This window comes from Lissotriton helveticus, chromosome 9, assembly GCF_964261635.1.
Source record: "Lissotriton helveticus chromosome 9, aLisHel1.1, whole genome shotgun sequence".
NCBI classification, from domain to species: domain Eukaryota; kingdom Metazoa; phylum Chordata; class Amphibia; order Caudata; family Salamandridae; genus Lissotriton; species Lissotriton helveticus.
In genome coordinates this window covers 328,255,045-328,273,051 of record NC_136070.1, presented here as the reverse complement: position 1 = coordinate 328,273,051, position 18,007 = coordinate 328,255,045, and the positions used below count along the sequence as shown (strand labels likewise).

Below are 18,007 nucleotides of genomic sequence, written 5' to 3'. Positions count from 1 at the left end.
TATGAGTTGCAGCATACTATCCTTATACAAGGAACACATCCAAACACAAAGTAGTTCCTTTCAGTGCCATGTGTTTTTTTTAGACCAAAATACGCTTGCCTTTGATCAACAGCTTTTTTTTTTAGATTGACAAAGGCCTCGCAGCTTCCCACACAAAAAAGTTTTTCAAAAGCCATGCCAAAACAAAGCAAGAATTGCCAAAACGCTGGTAGACAACACAACACCTATTGGCTTTGCCGATGTTTGTTTCTTTGTTTGCCTAGTACCTTCAGCGGCAGGCAAACCTTTTTGTCCCCTTTATGTCTCTGCTCAGTCCTCACTTATTGCCTCATTAGGAGATGGAGGGATATATTTAATCTATAATAGACTTTAGTGTGGGAAGAGCTTAGTGGCCAAAAGCCACTATACGGTATCTGGGAGATTCCTCAATGGCAAGACCCTAAGACAAAATCAGACACATATGGGAGTCATCCATAGGAGGACTGTTGTTTTGGTGTAAAGAAGACCTTATGGGGCAGCAGCTCGTACTAAAAAGTCACGCTCAGATTTATAAATGGATCCCTCTATCCTGTGAACAAGGGTGGGGTGTCAATTGAAACTAACATGAAAAATAAACAAAACTTAAGCAGTTGAGGTAAAATATACCAAAGATACAAGAGCCCGATAAATGTAATGAACCCAATCGGGCTCCTAAGCAGCGATTTTAAAGAGAAGGAGCTAGATGGATAAACCTCACATTCTTAAAAAAAATGTATCCTATCACTGGTGGCAAATGAATGAATATTCAGTACCAACCCATAGATAATTTTAATGATTTATCATTTTGGTAGGCGAGGTTAAACACCATACGGCCTCAACACCAGCACCAAGTGCTGGAAATAGTAATAAGATATTCTGGTTAGATAAAAATTGACTCCTGAATCATCTGATCTACTGAAATATTACTCCAAAACACTAATGATAGGGTGCCCTCACAAAAAGTTGCAATTGCCTTTGATAAAAATAAGTGGCTGTGTACAGAAGCTTGATTGCGTCTAAATACCGCTGTTCATGATTAAGGTGATTCCCTTGACATATAAGGGATCACCTCAATCATGTGTGTAAACTAAGTCAGCACCCTGTGTTCTTTAGGAAGATGATTGGTGATTTAGGTTTCAACAATGAAGTTCCAATATTTTATTTGTGGGTTAATCTGTCATATTAAGAATTGTTCTTTGAAAGAGGAGGACCACTTTCACTTAGGTTATATAGGTAACAAGGATTTATCTTTTTGAGCATATATTTATGCACTGGGAAAGGTTTTGGTATTAACAATAACAGTCTGACTAGCTTAATATGCACTGGTCGCTGACCAATCAGAGTGCAGTTTACATTCAAAAAGGTCGATATTTTAACCTAACATATCTGATAGATACTTCTAGCTGCAGATTCCTTACCTATGAATTTCCCTGGGGCATCAGTCTGGATACAGAAGCATTTGCATGAACAGTACCCCTGCATGCCCTCGGGTGGCTCAGTTTAGCTCAGTGTGACGTCGTCAGCATCGTTGGTGTTGGTTGTGATGTCTCGGTCACCTATATAGTGTCCGCAAAGGTGCAAATACATCAGTTGATTTCTTTCCGTGCCAGTTAGCACTGATCCAGAGCAGAGCTTCCCCTATGTCAAAACTCTTTTTGACGTTTTGTAGAGAGATTTTCTCTTGTGTGTCGAGGAATGGCCTCTAGACAGGTAGGTTTCAAGCCGTGTGGCGCCTGTCACTGTCATGACAGTTACCGACCTACATCTTGTTTGCTTATGGTTTCTCGAGCTTGACCATGACTCGAAGTCGAGCTCGGACTGCCGGGCCATGGGGCCGAAGGCCTTGAGGGAAGAATCCATGAAGATCAGTCGCGGCCCGGCAGTCAACACCATCAAGCTCGACTCCTCGGAGGTCCTGGTCCCAATCGGTTAACAGAAGGGACTGCCTCAGGAGCCCCAAGTTCTCTTTGTCGCACTCGAGGTCCTCGGGACACTTGTGGAAGAAAAAGTCCAAACAAACTTTGAATTCACTTCGTTATTTGTCCTTCGACGAGACGGGTGGGAAGCATCAACGCTCCAGGCATTGTTCCGCAGAGACGTTGCTGGTTACGACTCTGCACCTCCCCTCATTTCCGGGAGCCGGGGCAACTCCCGCTCAGATAAAATAATTTATAATGTTATGCACCACGTATTTGAGCAGGCCGACCCCTCCTATCCACCTTTGGCCCCACAGGGTCGGAGGAGACCCCATCAGGCTCCACGCCGATGGCTCCGGCCCCTGCACCTGCACCTTGTGGGGTCTCATGGATCTGATTCGGATTCTGGATCTGGGTCATGCCAACATGACATTCCCTGGCGCCGGTACCAAAGTCGGTGCTCCTGGAGCCACTGGTGCCAGGCCCATTCTCAAACTCGACAACTCGGAGTCAGATCGACATTGATTCCGGCGCCGACGGAGCCCAGAGGTTCTGCGCTGTTGCGTGTTCATTTTAATGAGGTTTCTGCTATCGGAGAAGAATGGGAGGAGTCTCTGGACCCTTTACAACACCAGTTGGTCGATCCTTGTAAGGAACAGGACTGGTATGAGGAGCTTCCAGAGGCCAGTGGACTGATCACCTTTGCAGATGCTGGTATGCGCTCTCCGCCAACTGCGGCTATGGATGAGGGGGCATCTTATGCAATGGTGGTGAAGAGGGGAGAGGAGGTCCTTGACCTGGAACTACCCTTGGTGCGGGTCAAGACTAATGTCTTGGGACTTCCTCATCCCAACCCCATTTGCCTTTCAATGAGGCACTTATGGAAGTCCTTCTAGGCACTTGATACAAGCCCAGCTCAGGGGCTCCTCTGAACAGGACAATAGCACACTGCCATAGCCCTGCACTGGGTGCTCCAAATTCCCACAGCCAACACCCCTCCACTGAGAGCTTGGTAGTTCAGGCTTCAACATCCTAGAGCGCTTTCCCTTCCACTTCCCCAGACATTGAATCCAAGAGGATGGATGCACTTGGAAAGAAGATGTTTTCTTCCACCAACCTTGCGGTCGGTGAACACTGCATGTGTTTCGGGACGTTTCCCACACACCGGTTGTACAAGTACTGCCATAGGTTCCTGAGAAAGATGGGAGTGTTGCGTCAAAGTTCACTATCCGGTGTGGTCTGGATACAACTGACTCACTGGGCAGAGCGGTTTTGTTGATAATGACCTTATGTCACCATGCCTGGCTGAGAACATCTGGCTTTTCGGGGGGATGTACCAAACAACAAGAGAGTGTTAAAACGAGTGACAAATGCAATAAACAAATTCCAAATCAGGACGCTATTAAATCCCAGAAAGGCAATTATATATAGTAGGAAAAATAAAAAAGGAAAAATAAAAGAAAAAATAGAGTGCACGTGCTCAAAAGTCTAGCTAGAAGAACCCTCAGGCTCCAATAGAACATTGGTAGCCGGTTGTCTTCATTGGGTCCTTTTTATTAGCTAGAGAAAGTGATGGTGAGTTAAAAAGAGTATGGACCACTCCTCAAAATTACTTTAATAAGAGGGTGGCTCTAACTCCCTTAAAAACAGTGAGTGAAAAATATAATTAATTTTTCTGGACTAAAAGAAGGTTTATACAATGAACCCTTCAGTCCACTTCAACAAGTGAAAGAAAAGAAATAATAAAAGAATACGACTATATATAATTGCCTTTCTGGGATTTAATAGCGTCCTGATTTGGAATTTGTTTATTGCATTTGTCACTCGTTTTAACACTCTCTTGTTGTTTGGTATATGGATTTATGAGGGGCATGAGAGTGTTTCCCTTCTGGCCCTTACTCTCTTGTTGATGAAGCTTTTCGGGGGGATGTCCAGGCCAATATTATGTAAATTCCCTTTGATGGGACTCGTCTCTCTGGACAGAAAGCAGGCTCGGCACTGGAGTGATTCAAGGACTCACGGGCTACGGCCAAGTCCTTGGGCCACTCTGTAACACCTTGTTCCCAGTCTGCCTTTCGCCTATTTCATGCCAACAGAAGGGTTTTCAACTGCACCAGCCAAACCCCAGCCACCGCCCTGCACAGACTCCCCAAGCAGTGCAAGGACGTGGTCACAGTACATTCTGACCATGTGGGAATGGTAGCCAGAAGTCATCCGCCACTGACTCCTCCGTAGCTGCAGCCTCCGAGCCTTCCTTGTTTGGTTCTACAAGACCATGCCAGTCCAGTTGGAGGGAGAATTCAACATCATCTTCCCCGCTGTCGGTCCATACCATTCGGACAAATGGATTTTGCAGATCATTTGGCCCCTGCTGGTGGTCCATAAAATCGGACAAATGGGCCTTGCACATCATTCTGGATGGCTACTCTCTTCCTTTCCTGTCTTTTCCTCTTCCTTTACCGCCAACTCAAGAACGGCTGGCAATGGATCATCTGTTATTACTCCAAGAGGAAGTTACAGCTCTCCAGGTCAAGGGGGCTATAGAGAAGATTCCAAATTTAGAAGTAGGCAGTGAGTATTACTACTCCCACTACTTTCTGATACCAAAAAAGAACAAAGATTTACGTCCCATTCTCTTCTTCAAAAAGGATAAATATAAGATGCTCATGTTGGCTCAGGTCTTGTCTGCCTTAGACCAAGGAGACGGGCTGGTAGTGTTGGACTTGCAGGATGCACATTTTGACATCTCCATTCTGCCATCCCTCAGACGTTACCTGCGGTTTAAGGTAAGCCACAAGCACTTTTAGTTCACTGTGCTACACTATGGCCTTACCAGCGCCCCTCGGGTGTTCACCAAGGTGATGGTGGTGGTTACAGGTCATCTGCACAGGCTAGGGGTTTCAGTCTTCCCCTACCTCCATGACTGGCTGTTGAAGGTGTCCTCACCCTAGACTCTCGTCTACCAACTCCAAACTGCGGTGGACCTCCTTCATTTGCTGGGGTTCGCTGTAAATGTGCTGAAGTCACACCTGACTCCTTCTCAGACACTCCCTTTCATCAGAGCTGTTCTGGACACAGTGCAGTTTCAGGCTTATCCTCCCGAGCAGCGAGTCCAGGATATTCAGGTTATGACATCAATGTTTTAGCCTCTATCCTTGATTTAGGTGAGAATGACTGAGGCTGCTGGGACTCATGGCCTCCTGCATCCTGTTGGTAAACCATGCTAGATGGCGCATGTAGGCTCTGCAGTGGCACCTGAAGTTCCAGTGGGCACAGCATCAGGGGATTCTCTCCCACATGGTTCATATCTCGGGAGGAACTGCAAAAGACCTGCAGTGGTGGTTAACAAACTGTGACTGGATCAGAAGCAGACCCCTCTCCCTTCCCCAACCAGATCTCACAGTAGTGACAGATGTGTCACTCCTGGGATGGGGTAGCCGTCTGGGAGAGGTGGAGATCAGAGGACACTGGTCTCTTGCGGAGTCTGGACTCCACATCAACTTGTTGGCGCTTTAGGCGATCGACTAGCATCAAAAGCATTTCTTCCCTCTGTCAAGGAGAAGTCAATGCAAGTTTTCATGGACAACATAACCATCATGAGGTACTGCAACTAGCAGAGCGGTGTGGGGTTCTGGACCCTTTGTCAAGAAGCCATACGCCTCTGGACATGGCTGGAACTGAAAGCATGACACTGGTGGTTCAACACCTAGCAGGTTCTCTGAACACCTGGGCGGACAAACTCAGCCATCGATGCATAGCAGATCCCAAATGGTTTTTTCAGTCGGAGGTGGTGCAAGTTCTCTTTCAACAGTGGAGAGAGCCTTGGTTAGATCTGTTTGCTTCCAAAGAGAATGCACAATGTCAGCAGTTTTGCTCGCTGGAGTTTCCAAGGCAGCCGTTGCCCGATGACACTTTTCGTCACGGGTGGAGCTCAGGCCTCCTGTAAGCCTTTGCGCCCATACACCTCTGCCCTGAGTTCTCAAGAAGATCAAGAATGCCTGAGTCCAAGACATTCTTGTGGCTACGGACTGGGCAGGGAGAGTATGTTATCCAGACTTCTTCGAATGAGCATTAATTCTCTGATCAGGTTGACTCTTCGGGACGATCTTCTGTTCCAGCAGCCGGGGTGGGTCCTCCACCTGAACCTGTCTACTCTCTGCCTACTTACGTGGAGATTGAGTGGCGACATCTGATAGCTTTAGACCTTCCTCCCGAAGTATGTGGTGTTATCTTGGTGGCAGGGCGGCCCTACACCAATTAGGTATTCGCCTGCCGCTGGCAGCAATTTGTAAAATATTGTACAGAAATGTCTATTGACCCTCTTTCTGCTTCTCTTTCCAATATTCTTCTTTTTATATGTACCCGTGCCCAGCAGGGCTCTGCTTTGGGTACTCTCAAGGATTATCTTTTTGCTCAGTTTGCTTTCTTTATTTAAGTCTCCTATTGTGAACAGGTTCTTAATGGGGCTTGTACATATGTTTCCCCCTATGTCCTTTATCATGCCACAGTGGGATCTAAATCTGTTTCTGATGTATCTCATGTGTGCTCCCTTTGAGCCATCACACGATTGTCCCCTCTGGCTGCTTACCATCAACGTAGCCTTTCTAGTGGCAATAACATCTGCCCGGAGGATGATTGAGATGCAGGCTTTGTCATCCAAGCCTCCATATCTTATGACTTTACTGGATAAAGTGATGCTTCGCACCCATGCCTCATTCCTTACTAAAGTTGTGACCCCATTCCATCTCCGTCAGTTCGTCACACTGCCCACCTATTTTGCTCCTCCGCATTCCTCTAAGGGAGAGAAGCATCTCCATCATCTGGACCCAAACAGAGCATTGTCGTTCTACCTTGACCATACAAAGGAGTTCTAAGTGAATGACCAACACTTTGTGGGTTACATGAGAGCTAAAAAAAGGTTGAGCAGTGCAGAAGCTAACCATTTTGTGCTGGGTTGTTATCTATATTAAGATCTGCTAAACCCAGGCTAGGAAGCAGCCTCCTGAAGGTTTATGAGCCCATTCCACCAGGGGGAAGGTTGTGACTACAGCGTTGACTCATGGAGTGCCAGTCATGGACAACTGCCATGCTGCAATATGGGCTTCACTGCACACGTTTGCAAAACACTACTTACTGGGCAGTCAGGTCAACAGGGATGGGCATTTTGCCTGCTCGGTCCTGCAGGAGTTTCTAGTCTAGTAAATCTGTCTTGCAGCCCACCGAAGTATGATTTGGGTATCTATTCAAAGATAAGGAATCTGCAGCTAGAAGTTTCTATCAGATGAACAAGTTACTTAGCTTTGGTAATGCATTATCTGGTAGAGACAATGTTAGCTGCAGATTCCTTACAGACCCACCCATGTGTCACAGCTCTGCGGACTCGTTTATAGGGCTAGGGTTGATCTCCTTTAAAGGGCCCTAGTTTTGACACACACTAGTCAGTCACTTCATGACTCTGCACTTCTGACGTGGAAGAAGTAAAAAGTAACTGACATACGTGACCTAGGTGGCGCCTGTATAGGTTATGTGACGTCACAACCAACGACTACAGCGACATCATGCTCAGCCAAACAGAACCGTCTGACTGCATGCCGGGCTACTGCTCAATCGAAAGTTTCCAGATCCAGTCTGATATCTGGAACATTAACGGTAAGGGATCTGAAGCTAGATATTGTCTCTACCAGATAATGCATTGCCAAAGGTAAGTAACTTGTTCTACACTACAAGAACACCTACTTCAGCAATAATGAGCCTGATGCCAGAAACGGATAAATTATGTACATGCAAACAAAAATAGATTCACCTGGCTCATCTCATTTTAGAAATCCAATATAGGCAACATAGCTAATGCTTGGTGCATATGTCAACTTATGAGGTTATGTTAATGTGTTGTAGTTCCTAGCATTGGTAGTGTGTGTTAATTACCAAGCTTTTAAAAATCACTTATATGTAACTGAACTGTTATATAATTTAGTGCATATATTTTCACTGCAGCTTTCTATTTTTGTTAGAGCTATATATATATATTCATTTCATGGAAAAAAATAAAAATAAATCTGGTATAATTCAGTAGGTTTCAAGACCCAAAGGTCGGTTCTCCAACCTTTTCTGTAGTGAGAGCTCCTTCTGATTAATGAAATACACCTGAGCTACTATTGGCTTTGATAGTTGGTGTAATAGGGACACCTTACAGGATTATATTAGTGACCATATAGATGTATGTCACAATATTGTGTGACAAAATAACGTCATACGTAATATAAGTACATTGGTAAGTATAAAGTTACTATTCTTAGCTATATTTCTACGTACCATCAAGAGATTTATAATAGATATGGATATATCTTCAATATAAAAAGATGTTGAGTTATAAATATAAATATGCTGACCTATACATACATACATTTATGATGTTATATTTGTCGATATTCTTGATTCAATATTTTGACAGGACGACATTTAAAACTCAACATTGTGATAGAAAACTGACTACCCCCTGGCAAGATGAATGACAGCAATGTCAGGAAAAGCTAAATCAATATGATATGCCATCGAGATATCTAGAAACCATTGAGGGCATATCTTTTATTACAACCCCCTACGACTACTTAGTCACAGGTGGACCAACCGCCAACAGAACCACACAGTTAACACCCTTATAACACATCATTTGAAATGACTCAGATAAATGTTAACTGATTAAAGCCATTGACAACCTGCTTCCACCTAATTCTCTGGGCTACATGCCTCTCTTCTCTTTAACATTGTAATGGGTTGATTTGCCATTCGTCTGTATTTTTCTGGGGGTAAAGCTAGCCATGTTTTGCTAAATATCCTTGTGTGTCTGTTGTATAAAAATACCAATAAAACAAATATATATTAAAAATATGATATGCCTCCACATGACTAATAAAATAATAGCCACATCAGAATGGGGCCGCTGGCACAAAAGCAATACTTACAGCTATAAATCTCTCAAATACACCATGAATTACCATTCAAAGAGCAGCTTTAAATATGTGTTCGATATTCATTCATTTTGTTTTGAAACATCAATATCACTTTCAGAAAAATACACATTTTCCTATGAAATATGCCCTTTGCATTTTGAGTAACAACATTTCAACAACATCTTATCTTTTTCACACATGTTGCCTGACTAATAAAGTGTACATAGTAAAGTGACAAATCTACATGTAACTTGGCAAAATTTAGAGTGGAGATAGATAGTCATGTTGTAAGTCCTACACCAGTACCAGTGTGTGTCTGTGTGGTCCGGCTATTGGTTAGGCTGGCAGCCCCTGTAAGGGCCCTGAAGTGTGTAATGCTGCCTCTAATCACTGTTGCTAAACCCTCTGAATTACACACTGTGCTGGACTGCTCTTCGAGAAGCTACTACCAGGGCACTGGCGAGTTACCAGTAGCTTCCGAGCTACCCATTAGAGACCCCTGCTTCATCAAAATAAAGAACTGGAAAAACTTTGAAGAATAGCCAAAATTACATCACGTGACCAGAAATGTGTTCATAGCTGCATAGAGCGCTGAATGCTCAGTTGTAATCCTCAATGTTTCTTTTTGCTGTGTTGTATATGTCAATCTTTCTCAGTTGTCATGTTCAAATTTCCCTCTCATGGTGCTTCTGTCCTTGTTTCCTAGTATCTTCTCTTCTTTCTGAGAAGTCTGTGTGCATGCCCTCGGATTTGATTTGGTGTTCTCGTATTAGTGGCGGTGGCATGCTGTCCCAGCAACCACCTCTGTCACAATTACCTTGTCTCACTGTCTAAGTGTCCCTTTCCAGGTTTCCTGACCTGCCCTAGTATTACCTAGACCCTGTGTCCTTTTCTCCAATGAAGATGGTTATCATGTTTTGAGTGTGGAGTATCGCAGTCTCTTTTCCAGCGTAAGAAAAGCAGTAGACAAAAATAAAAAGTCTATCACAAGCTTAATGTACAGTTTTGAAAGATTTTCCTAGCGTCAACTACATTTGACTAGTTAGAGGGCGCAACGTAACACATACAAGTATTGTGAATGTTTAATGAGAGCGTAAGCGGGTGTGCCAACTATAAGCCAGTAAATGATTTTTTATCTCTGCCTGTAGGACCTGGTGCTGGAGTTGGTGTTTGGCTATCGGGGCAAAGACTGTCGAAATAATGTGCATTACCTCAATGATGGGGCAGACATCCTGTACCATACTGCCTCAGTTGGGATTTTATACAATGTTGCAACAGGTAAGAACAAAAGCCTGTTCTTTGTTAACCTTTTCTTTTTGAACTATGGAGAGGAGTTTGACACTTAAAGGATTACCATAAAACTACAAACCACACTAAATTATTTTCATTAACTAAACTGAAAAGCAGCATGTTGAAGGCATATGAGCTGTAGATCATATGCTTTAGCATAGATCGCCATCTAGTGCTGAGTCCGGATATTTGCACTTTGTTATTCTGGAAGAAGTCTTTGTAGTCACGAGGTAGGTGACTCCTCCCTTCGGTGATAGGGGACATGGGCATCGGCTCCATCCTTAGATTGTTTTTTCCACCATTGGGTTTGGATGTGTATTGCGACGCTCCGGTTCGGTATCGTTTTCTAACTTCTTCGACATGCAATCCTCTACCTTCTACGGTATTGTCTTCGATCGCGGTTCCTCATTCAACGCGCATCATTCCAACTGAGAAAACCTTCGATCGGGAAACTCGAGGCGGGCAGTTGGGGGTACCCGTGCCGATCGTGCTAGCAGCCGATGGAACGGACTCCATTTAAACTGTGTCCCGGGTGTCGTGCTAAGTTTCCACGCACCGATTTGCACAAGGTCTGCAACCTCTGCTTATCCCCTGAACACAACAAATAGGACTGTGAAGCGTGTCGATAATTCCGATCGAAGAAAACAGTTTGTGTTCGTCGGGCTAGATGCCACAAGATGCAACTCCACAGCTGCTATGTACCGATCATCTTAGGAGACGATCCAGATATCAAACATCCAGTCGAAGGAGCAGAAGAAGAACAGGTCTCCATGTCCGAAGTAGACTCTGACATGGAGGAAGAAGAGCACATCACTCCGGGTCAGCATACTGGGAGTACTGATCTCCCTGTGCCCAGTCAACATAAAACAAAGGCTCCGGTACCACATTCGCTTCCATGCTCAGGTCGGCACCGACAGAGTTTTCGATGCCCCGCCCTCCAGCCCGGCTCAGAGACATAAAGAAAAGCCTTCCGGCTCGTGCTCAAACCGCCCCCATTCCGGTGCTGAACCAACACCCTCGGCACCGAAACATAAGTCCAAGTCTCTACCGGTCACCACACCTCTGGGACTGAAGACTACCCCTATGACACCAAAGACTTCGTAACATAAAGTCCAAAAAAACCCAAAAGTTCGGAACCAAAATCCCCAACACCTACAGGTACGGAGCCGAAATCCTCCGCATCAAAAGACTCGGAGCCGAAATCCTCCGCATGGAAAGGATCAGAGCCCAAACCAACCAAACACAAAGACTCGCAGCCTAAACCTCAAACACCAAAGGCGCCGGAGCCAAAAGTCTCGGCACCGAAAACAGCAAACAAAGAAAAGGACACTCCACCCAAAGAGCCTCGGCCCAATGAGCCATCTTTGGACTCAAAACAAAAATGACTTGTTATTACCCTAAAACAGGGCATATTCAGACCCCTCTTCCTAAAAAACAGAAGCTGGATCTCACAAAGGACCTGTCTATACCTCTTAAGAAAAAGGACTCTGGTACTAACCCTTCTCCACCTTACATTCCACCTCCCTCTCCTCCTATTAATCAGAATTTGATTATTTCACCATCAAATTCACCTCCACTTTCACCTAGCATTCAGGATGAGGCTTATGGGGGTGGGGGTGGTGGTGGGGATACTGATGAGGAGCAGGACATACCACCAGATCAGGACAGATGTTTTCGGTGCCGAGACTTTCGGCTCCGGCGCCTTTAGTGTTGGAGGTTTAGGCTGCGAGTTTTTGTGTTTGGTTGGTTTGGGCTCCGATCCTTTCCATGCGGAGGATTTCGGCACCGAGTCTTTTGATGCAGAGGATTTCCTGTTCCAGGAAGATCGCTCCCCACGCCGCACAGCTCCACCTGACTGCGTTCGTGTCTCTGCCCAGCTGCCGCTGCTGCTGAGGGAGTTCGAGGCCCGCCTCCACCTGCAGGCTACCACCTGCGCCTAATCCCTGATGGCCAGTGGTGGGCCGTAGGTCTGCTTTTCTGTTGTGGCATTGTATTTTGTATTGTGTTCTATTTGCTTTCTGTGACCGTTTTTATTGCAATGCATTTGCATTTTGGCTGATCTGTTATCTGTGACCGTTTTTCTTCCCTCTCGTTATTTCTCTTCCCCTTTGCCGTCTTTTGCCCTCTTGCTATCTCTCTGCCCTTTTGCCTTCTCTCCCCTTCGCAGTCCCTTCCTCCCGCTTTTCCCGCCGCTGCGTCGCCCGCGGCCCAGCCCCCCCCCCGCTTGCTCATTCGTCGTTCCCCCCCCTCCCAGCTGCTCCTACCTCCCACCTCCCCTTTTTATGGCGGCCGAAGGCGAACCTAAGGCAAGCCCGTCTGCGCTCGTCCGCGCCAGGACCACACACAACGCCAGAACCCCTGGCCTTTGCGTACGCCACGACGCTCGAATCCGCTACGATGTCAGCACCCTCCACGCACTCAACTTCGTACGAGAACATACCTGCTACCGGCCACCCCGAAGCGCACCCAAGGACCCTTCACCTGCCGGAACTGCAGCTTCCCCAGCATCCACAATTCAGCGACTCCATTGCCGACTTAGAGCACACGCCCTCGCCTCCACGGACTGCATCCTCCCAGGTGACCTGAACTTCCAACTCGAGAACAACATCAACTCCACCACCCAACAACCTCGGACTCAGACAGCTCGTGACAACACCCACCCACGTCCCTGGTCACACGCTTGACCCAATCTTCTCCACAAGCCCCCACATCTCCTTCAACCACACCACCGAACCCCACTGGACTGACCATCACTGCATCCATTTCACCTTCAGGAAGCCCACCATGCACCACCGCACCCAACAGATGCCTCGCCGCTGCTGGGGCAAAGTCACCGAAGACCAACTAACCACCACCCTTGCCTAGAGCCCACTGGCCCACCCCACCGACCCTGACAACCGCAACCTCAGACAGTGGATCGACGACTGAGCCAACACCCTCGCCCCGCTCAAGACACCCTCCATCAGCCATACCAGCAAGAAAGCCAGCTGGTTCACCGAAGACCTCCAGGCCTCTAAACGAACATGCCGAAAACTAGAGAAGAACTGGCTCCGCGAACTAACACCGGACAGCTACGCAGCCCACAAGAACGCCACCCGCAGACACAATCACCTCATCAGATCCGCCAAGAGGGCCTCATTCAGAGACCACCTAGATAACTATGCACACAACAGCAAAGAGCTCTTCAACATCGTGAAGGAACTCTCCAAACCCAGCTCCAACACCGACATCCCACCTTAGCAAGGCGTGTGCGACTCGCTGGCCACCTTCTTCCACCGCAAGATCTCCGACATCCACGACAGCTTCAACGTTACGACTGCCCAGACATCCACTGAGACCTCTGCCCCCATGACCACTACCCGCATCAACAGCCTGCTCTCCTGGACCTGCATCAACAACGAGGACACCAGCAAGATCATGAACACCATCCACTCCGGATCACCGTTAGACCCTTGCCCACACCACAACTTCAACTTCAACAAAGCCAGCACAGCCATCGCACCCTATCTCCAGAAAGCAATCAACATCTCCTTCGAGACAGCAACCTTCCTAGAAAGCTGGAAGCACGCAGAGATCAACGCCTCACTCAAGAAACCCAAGGCAGACCCTAAGGACCTCAAAAACTTCAGACCGATCTCCCTTCTCCCGTTTCTGGCAAAAGTCATCGAGAAAGCCGTCAACAAACAACTGACCCGCTACCTCGAGGAGAACAGCATCCTGGAATTGTCCCAGTCCGAGTTCCCCAGCAACCATAGCACCAAAACTGCCCTCCTCGCCGCCACCGATGAAATCAGGACCCTGCTAGACAACGGAGAAACAGCAGCCCTCATCCTCCTGGACCTGTCAGCCGCCTTTGACACGGTCTGCCACCACACACTATGTACACGCCTACACGACGCCGGGATCCAAGAGAAGGCCCTGGACTGGACCACATCCTTCCTCTCCGGCAGAACACAGAGCGTCTGCCTCCCCCCTCCTCTCCATTACCACCGAGATCCTCTGCGGCGTATCCCAGGGATCATCCCTAAGCCGACGCTGTTCAACATTTACATGGCTCCCAACGACCACGTCACCCGACAGTACAAACTCAACATCATCTCCTACGCCGATGACACCCAGCTGATCATCTCCCTCACCAAAGACCCTCACACCGCCAAGACCAACCTCCACGAAGGAATTAAGGAATGAAGGCCGTCGCCGAATGGATGAGGAACAGCCGTCTGAAGCTGAACTCGGACAGGACAGAGGTCCTCATCCTCAGATCCACCACCTCAGCCTGGGACGACTCCTGGTGGCCGACCACTTTGGGAACAGCCCCAACACCAACCGACCGCGCACGCAACCTATGGGTCATCCTCGACTCCACCCTCTCCATGACTAAACATGTCAACGCCGTCTCCTCCTCCTGCTTCAACACTCTCCACATGCTCCGCAGGATCTACAAGTGGATCCCCACCGAAACGAAAAGAACGGTCACCCAGGCCCTCGTCACTAGCAGGTTGGACAACGGAAACGCCCTCTATGCAGGAATCTCGGCCAAACTCCTGAGATGGCTGCAACGCATCCAGAACGCCTCTGCACATCTGATCCTCGACATCCCCTGCCACAGCCACATCACACCCCAACTGAGAGCCTGCACTGGCTCCCCGTTAACAAGAGGATAACCTTCAAGTTCCTCATCCACGCACACAAAGCACTCCACAGCACCGGACCAGCATACCTCAACAGACGACTCAGCTTCTACACCTCCACCCGCCAGCTCGGCTCCACCGGCCTCGCCCGCGCCGCAGTCCCCCGCATCCAAAGAACAACTGCCGGCAACAGATCTTTCTCTCTCCTCGCCACCAAGACCTGGAACACCCTCCCCACCACCTACGGCAGACCCAAGACCTGCTGGCCCTCAGAAGACTCCTCAAGACCTGGCTCTTCGAGCAGTAGCAGCACCCCCCCCCTCCCCCCTCCCCCCCAGCGCCTTGAGACCCTCACGGGTAAGCAGTGCGCTTTACAAGTGACTTGATTGACTGACCTCAAGATAATGATCCTTAGGAAAATTACGATAAGGAACCAGATACAGATAATGACCCTAACCTGTATCCTTCTAGACCCTCCCCACCTGATAACATTGGATACGCTCAGCTCATTAACAGAGCTGCACAATACCACGGAGTGGAGCTCCATAAAGAGCCTTTGGAAGAGGATTTCCTCTTTGAGACACTCACCTAGTCTCAAAGATTTACTCACACTTTACCTATGCTAAAGGGCCTGTTAAAGCACATGGATAAGGTCTTTAAAGACCCAGTTAGAGCTAGAATACTCACACCCAGAGTAGACAAAAAAACAAACCCGTTCCTACAGACCCTGCTTATATAAAAGGCCAGTTGCCTTTGGACTCTCTTGTAGTCTCTAACACTCACAAGAGAGCAAACTCTCAAACCACAGGTGAGGTTCCCCCTCCTGACAAGGAGTCCAAACTCATTGATGCCTCAGGTAAGAGAGTAGCTACACAGGCTGCAAATTATTGGCTTATTGCAAACGCTCAGGCTCTGCTAGCATGCTATGATAGGGCTCATTATGATGAGTTTGAACAACTCATGCAACACTTACCCGATCAGTACAAAGCAAAAGCTAATGACCTTATCCAGGAAGGCAAACTTATCAGTAACACATCCATTAAATGTGCACTCGATGCAGCAGACACAGCAGCTCCTTGCAGTATATACTAGCGTGCTACTGCTTAGATACGCTTGGCTTAGGATTTCCTGTTTTAAGCAGGAGGCACAATCCTCCATACTTAGCCAGCCTTTTGATAAGGACCATATTTTCGGGCCAGCTGTAGATACCTCCATTGAAAAAATGAAAAAGGACACTGAGGACACAAAGTCTATGGGGGCTTTACAATTACCAATTAACAGAGGTTCCTTTCGCCGCTCCTTTTACAGGGGTGGCTCAAAGACAGTGTCCACAGAAAATCCCTCCTCCTCTTAGAAGGGGAAGAATCAATCCACCTCTTCCAGAGGTTATTTTTGAGGAGGTTATAGAGGAAACAATAATAGGCGAAGAGGCAAAGGCAACTCCACACGCACTTCCCCTACAAACTAACAGTAACTTCCCTTTTCTGCCCCCGATCATTCCACATCTGTCGGGGTACGTCTCTCACAATTCCTGCCTGTCTGGAATTCAGTCACCTCAGACAGGTGGGTACTACATATTATCCAGTATGGTTACTGCCTGGAGCTTACAAGCACTCCCCCAACCATTCTTCCAAAACCACATACAATGTCACCAGAACATCTCTCTCTCTTAAAACAAGAGGTTCTCTCTCTATCGGAAAAACATGCAATAGAACCAGTTCCATTTCATCATCAAGGGACATGAGTATACTCCCTGTACTTCCTAATCCCCAAAAAGGACGGCTATCTCAGGCCTATATTAGACCTCCGACTGCTAAATCTCTACGTTCAATCAGACCACTTCCACATGGTCACACTCCAACAGGTGCTTCCACTGCTTCAGCAAGGTGACTTTCTATCCACTCTGGACTTAAGGACGCCTACTTACATATTTCCATTCACCCAGCTCACAGAAAATAGCTCAGGTTCGTGCTGGACGGAACACACTATCAATTCAAAGTTCTCCTGTTTGGGGTAACTACAGCACCCACAGTCTTTACCAAGTGCCTGGCAGTAGTCGCAGCTCACTTAAGAATACAACACATTCACGTCTTCCCTTATTTCAATGATTGTCTAATAAAAGCCAAATCGCAACACAGCTGCCTATGCCACACTCAAAGAACTTTTCAACTACTTCACAACTTGGAGTTCACTGTCAACCTCGCCAAGTCTCATCTCCAGCCATCCAAAACACAAGTGTATCTAAGAGCTACAATAGATACTTGCAAAGCTCTAGCATACCCAACCCAGTCAGGATACCCAACATGCAAAATCTTATATCACAATTTCAACCTCAACACTCTCTACCAGCCCGAGTGTTCATGCAATTCATAGGAATGTTGGCCTCCTGCATTCTAATTGTTCCTTATGCAAGACTCCAAATGCTCCCACTACAGGAATTCTTAGCACGTCAGTGGAACCAAGTTCAAGGAGAGTTAACAGATCTAGTGTTGGTAGACGGCCGCACCCATCGCTCTCTGCAGTAGTGGAACATACAAAACCTTTCCAAAGGATGGCCGTTCCTCGATCCGGTTCCACAGATAATACTAACAGCAGACGCATCTCTCACTGGTTGGGGAACGCACCTTCAAAAACACACCATTCAGGGCATGTGGACTGTACAACAAAAACAACGCCACATAAACCATCTAGAACTACTAGCAATATTTCTTGCTCTCAAAGCTTTTTAACTGCATCTAGTAGGCAAAGGTTGCTTAGTTCGTATAGACAACATGACAGCAATGTACTACATACAAAAACAGGGGGAACACTCTCCTTACAGCTTTAGCAACTAGCTCAAAGCATCTGGAGATGGGCCATACCTTAAAAAATATATCTCCTTGCAGAACACCTCCCAGGAGTAAACAACCAGATTGCAGATCTTCTCAGTCGTCAACGACAACGGATCCACGAATGGAAACTTCATCCTCAAGTTCTCCTCCCATTCTGCCAAATGTGGGGCTACCCAGAAATAGATCTGTTTGCCACACACCTCAACCAAAATGCCCATGCTTCGCCTCCAGGCACCCACACCCATTATCCAAAGGCAATCCGATATGGATGAACTGATCTGGAAAATTTGCTTACACTTTTCCTCCTCTCCCGCTAATTCCATTAGTGGTTCGGAAGCTCAAACAGTATTCCCTCACACTCATCCTAGTTG

At 47.1% G+C, this 18,007-nt stretch overlaps 1 protein-coding gene across 7 annotated transcripts in view; it reads left to right on the top strand.

Annotated features, from left to right (window-relative positions):
- EML5 (EMAP like 5) overlaps positions 1-18,007 on the top strand; it is a 1,317,369-nt gene that overhangs the window by 1,030,702 nt on the left and 268,660 nt on the right. For all 7 annotated transcript variants that reach the window (XR_013600929.1, XR_013600930.1, XR_013600931.1 and 4 more), the window contains one exon: positions 10,033-10,162. Coding sequence is in view for 4 of the 7 variants with exons in the window: in XM_078660021.1 (XP_078516147.1) it covers positions 10,033-10,162 (130 nt within the window). In the remaining 3 variants the exon portion in view is untranslated. The remainder of the gene's footprint in view (positions 1-10,032; positions 10,163-18,007) is intronic.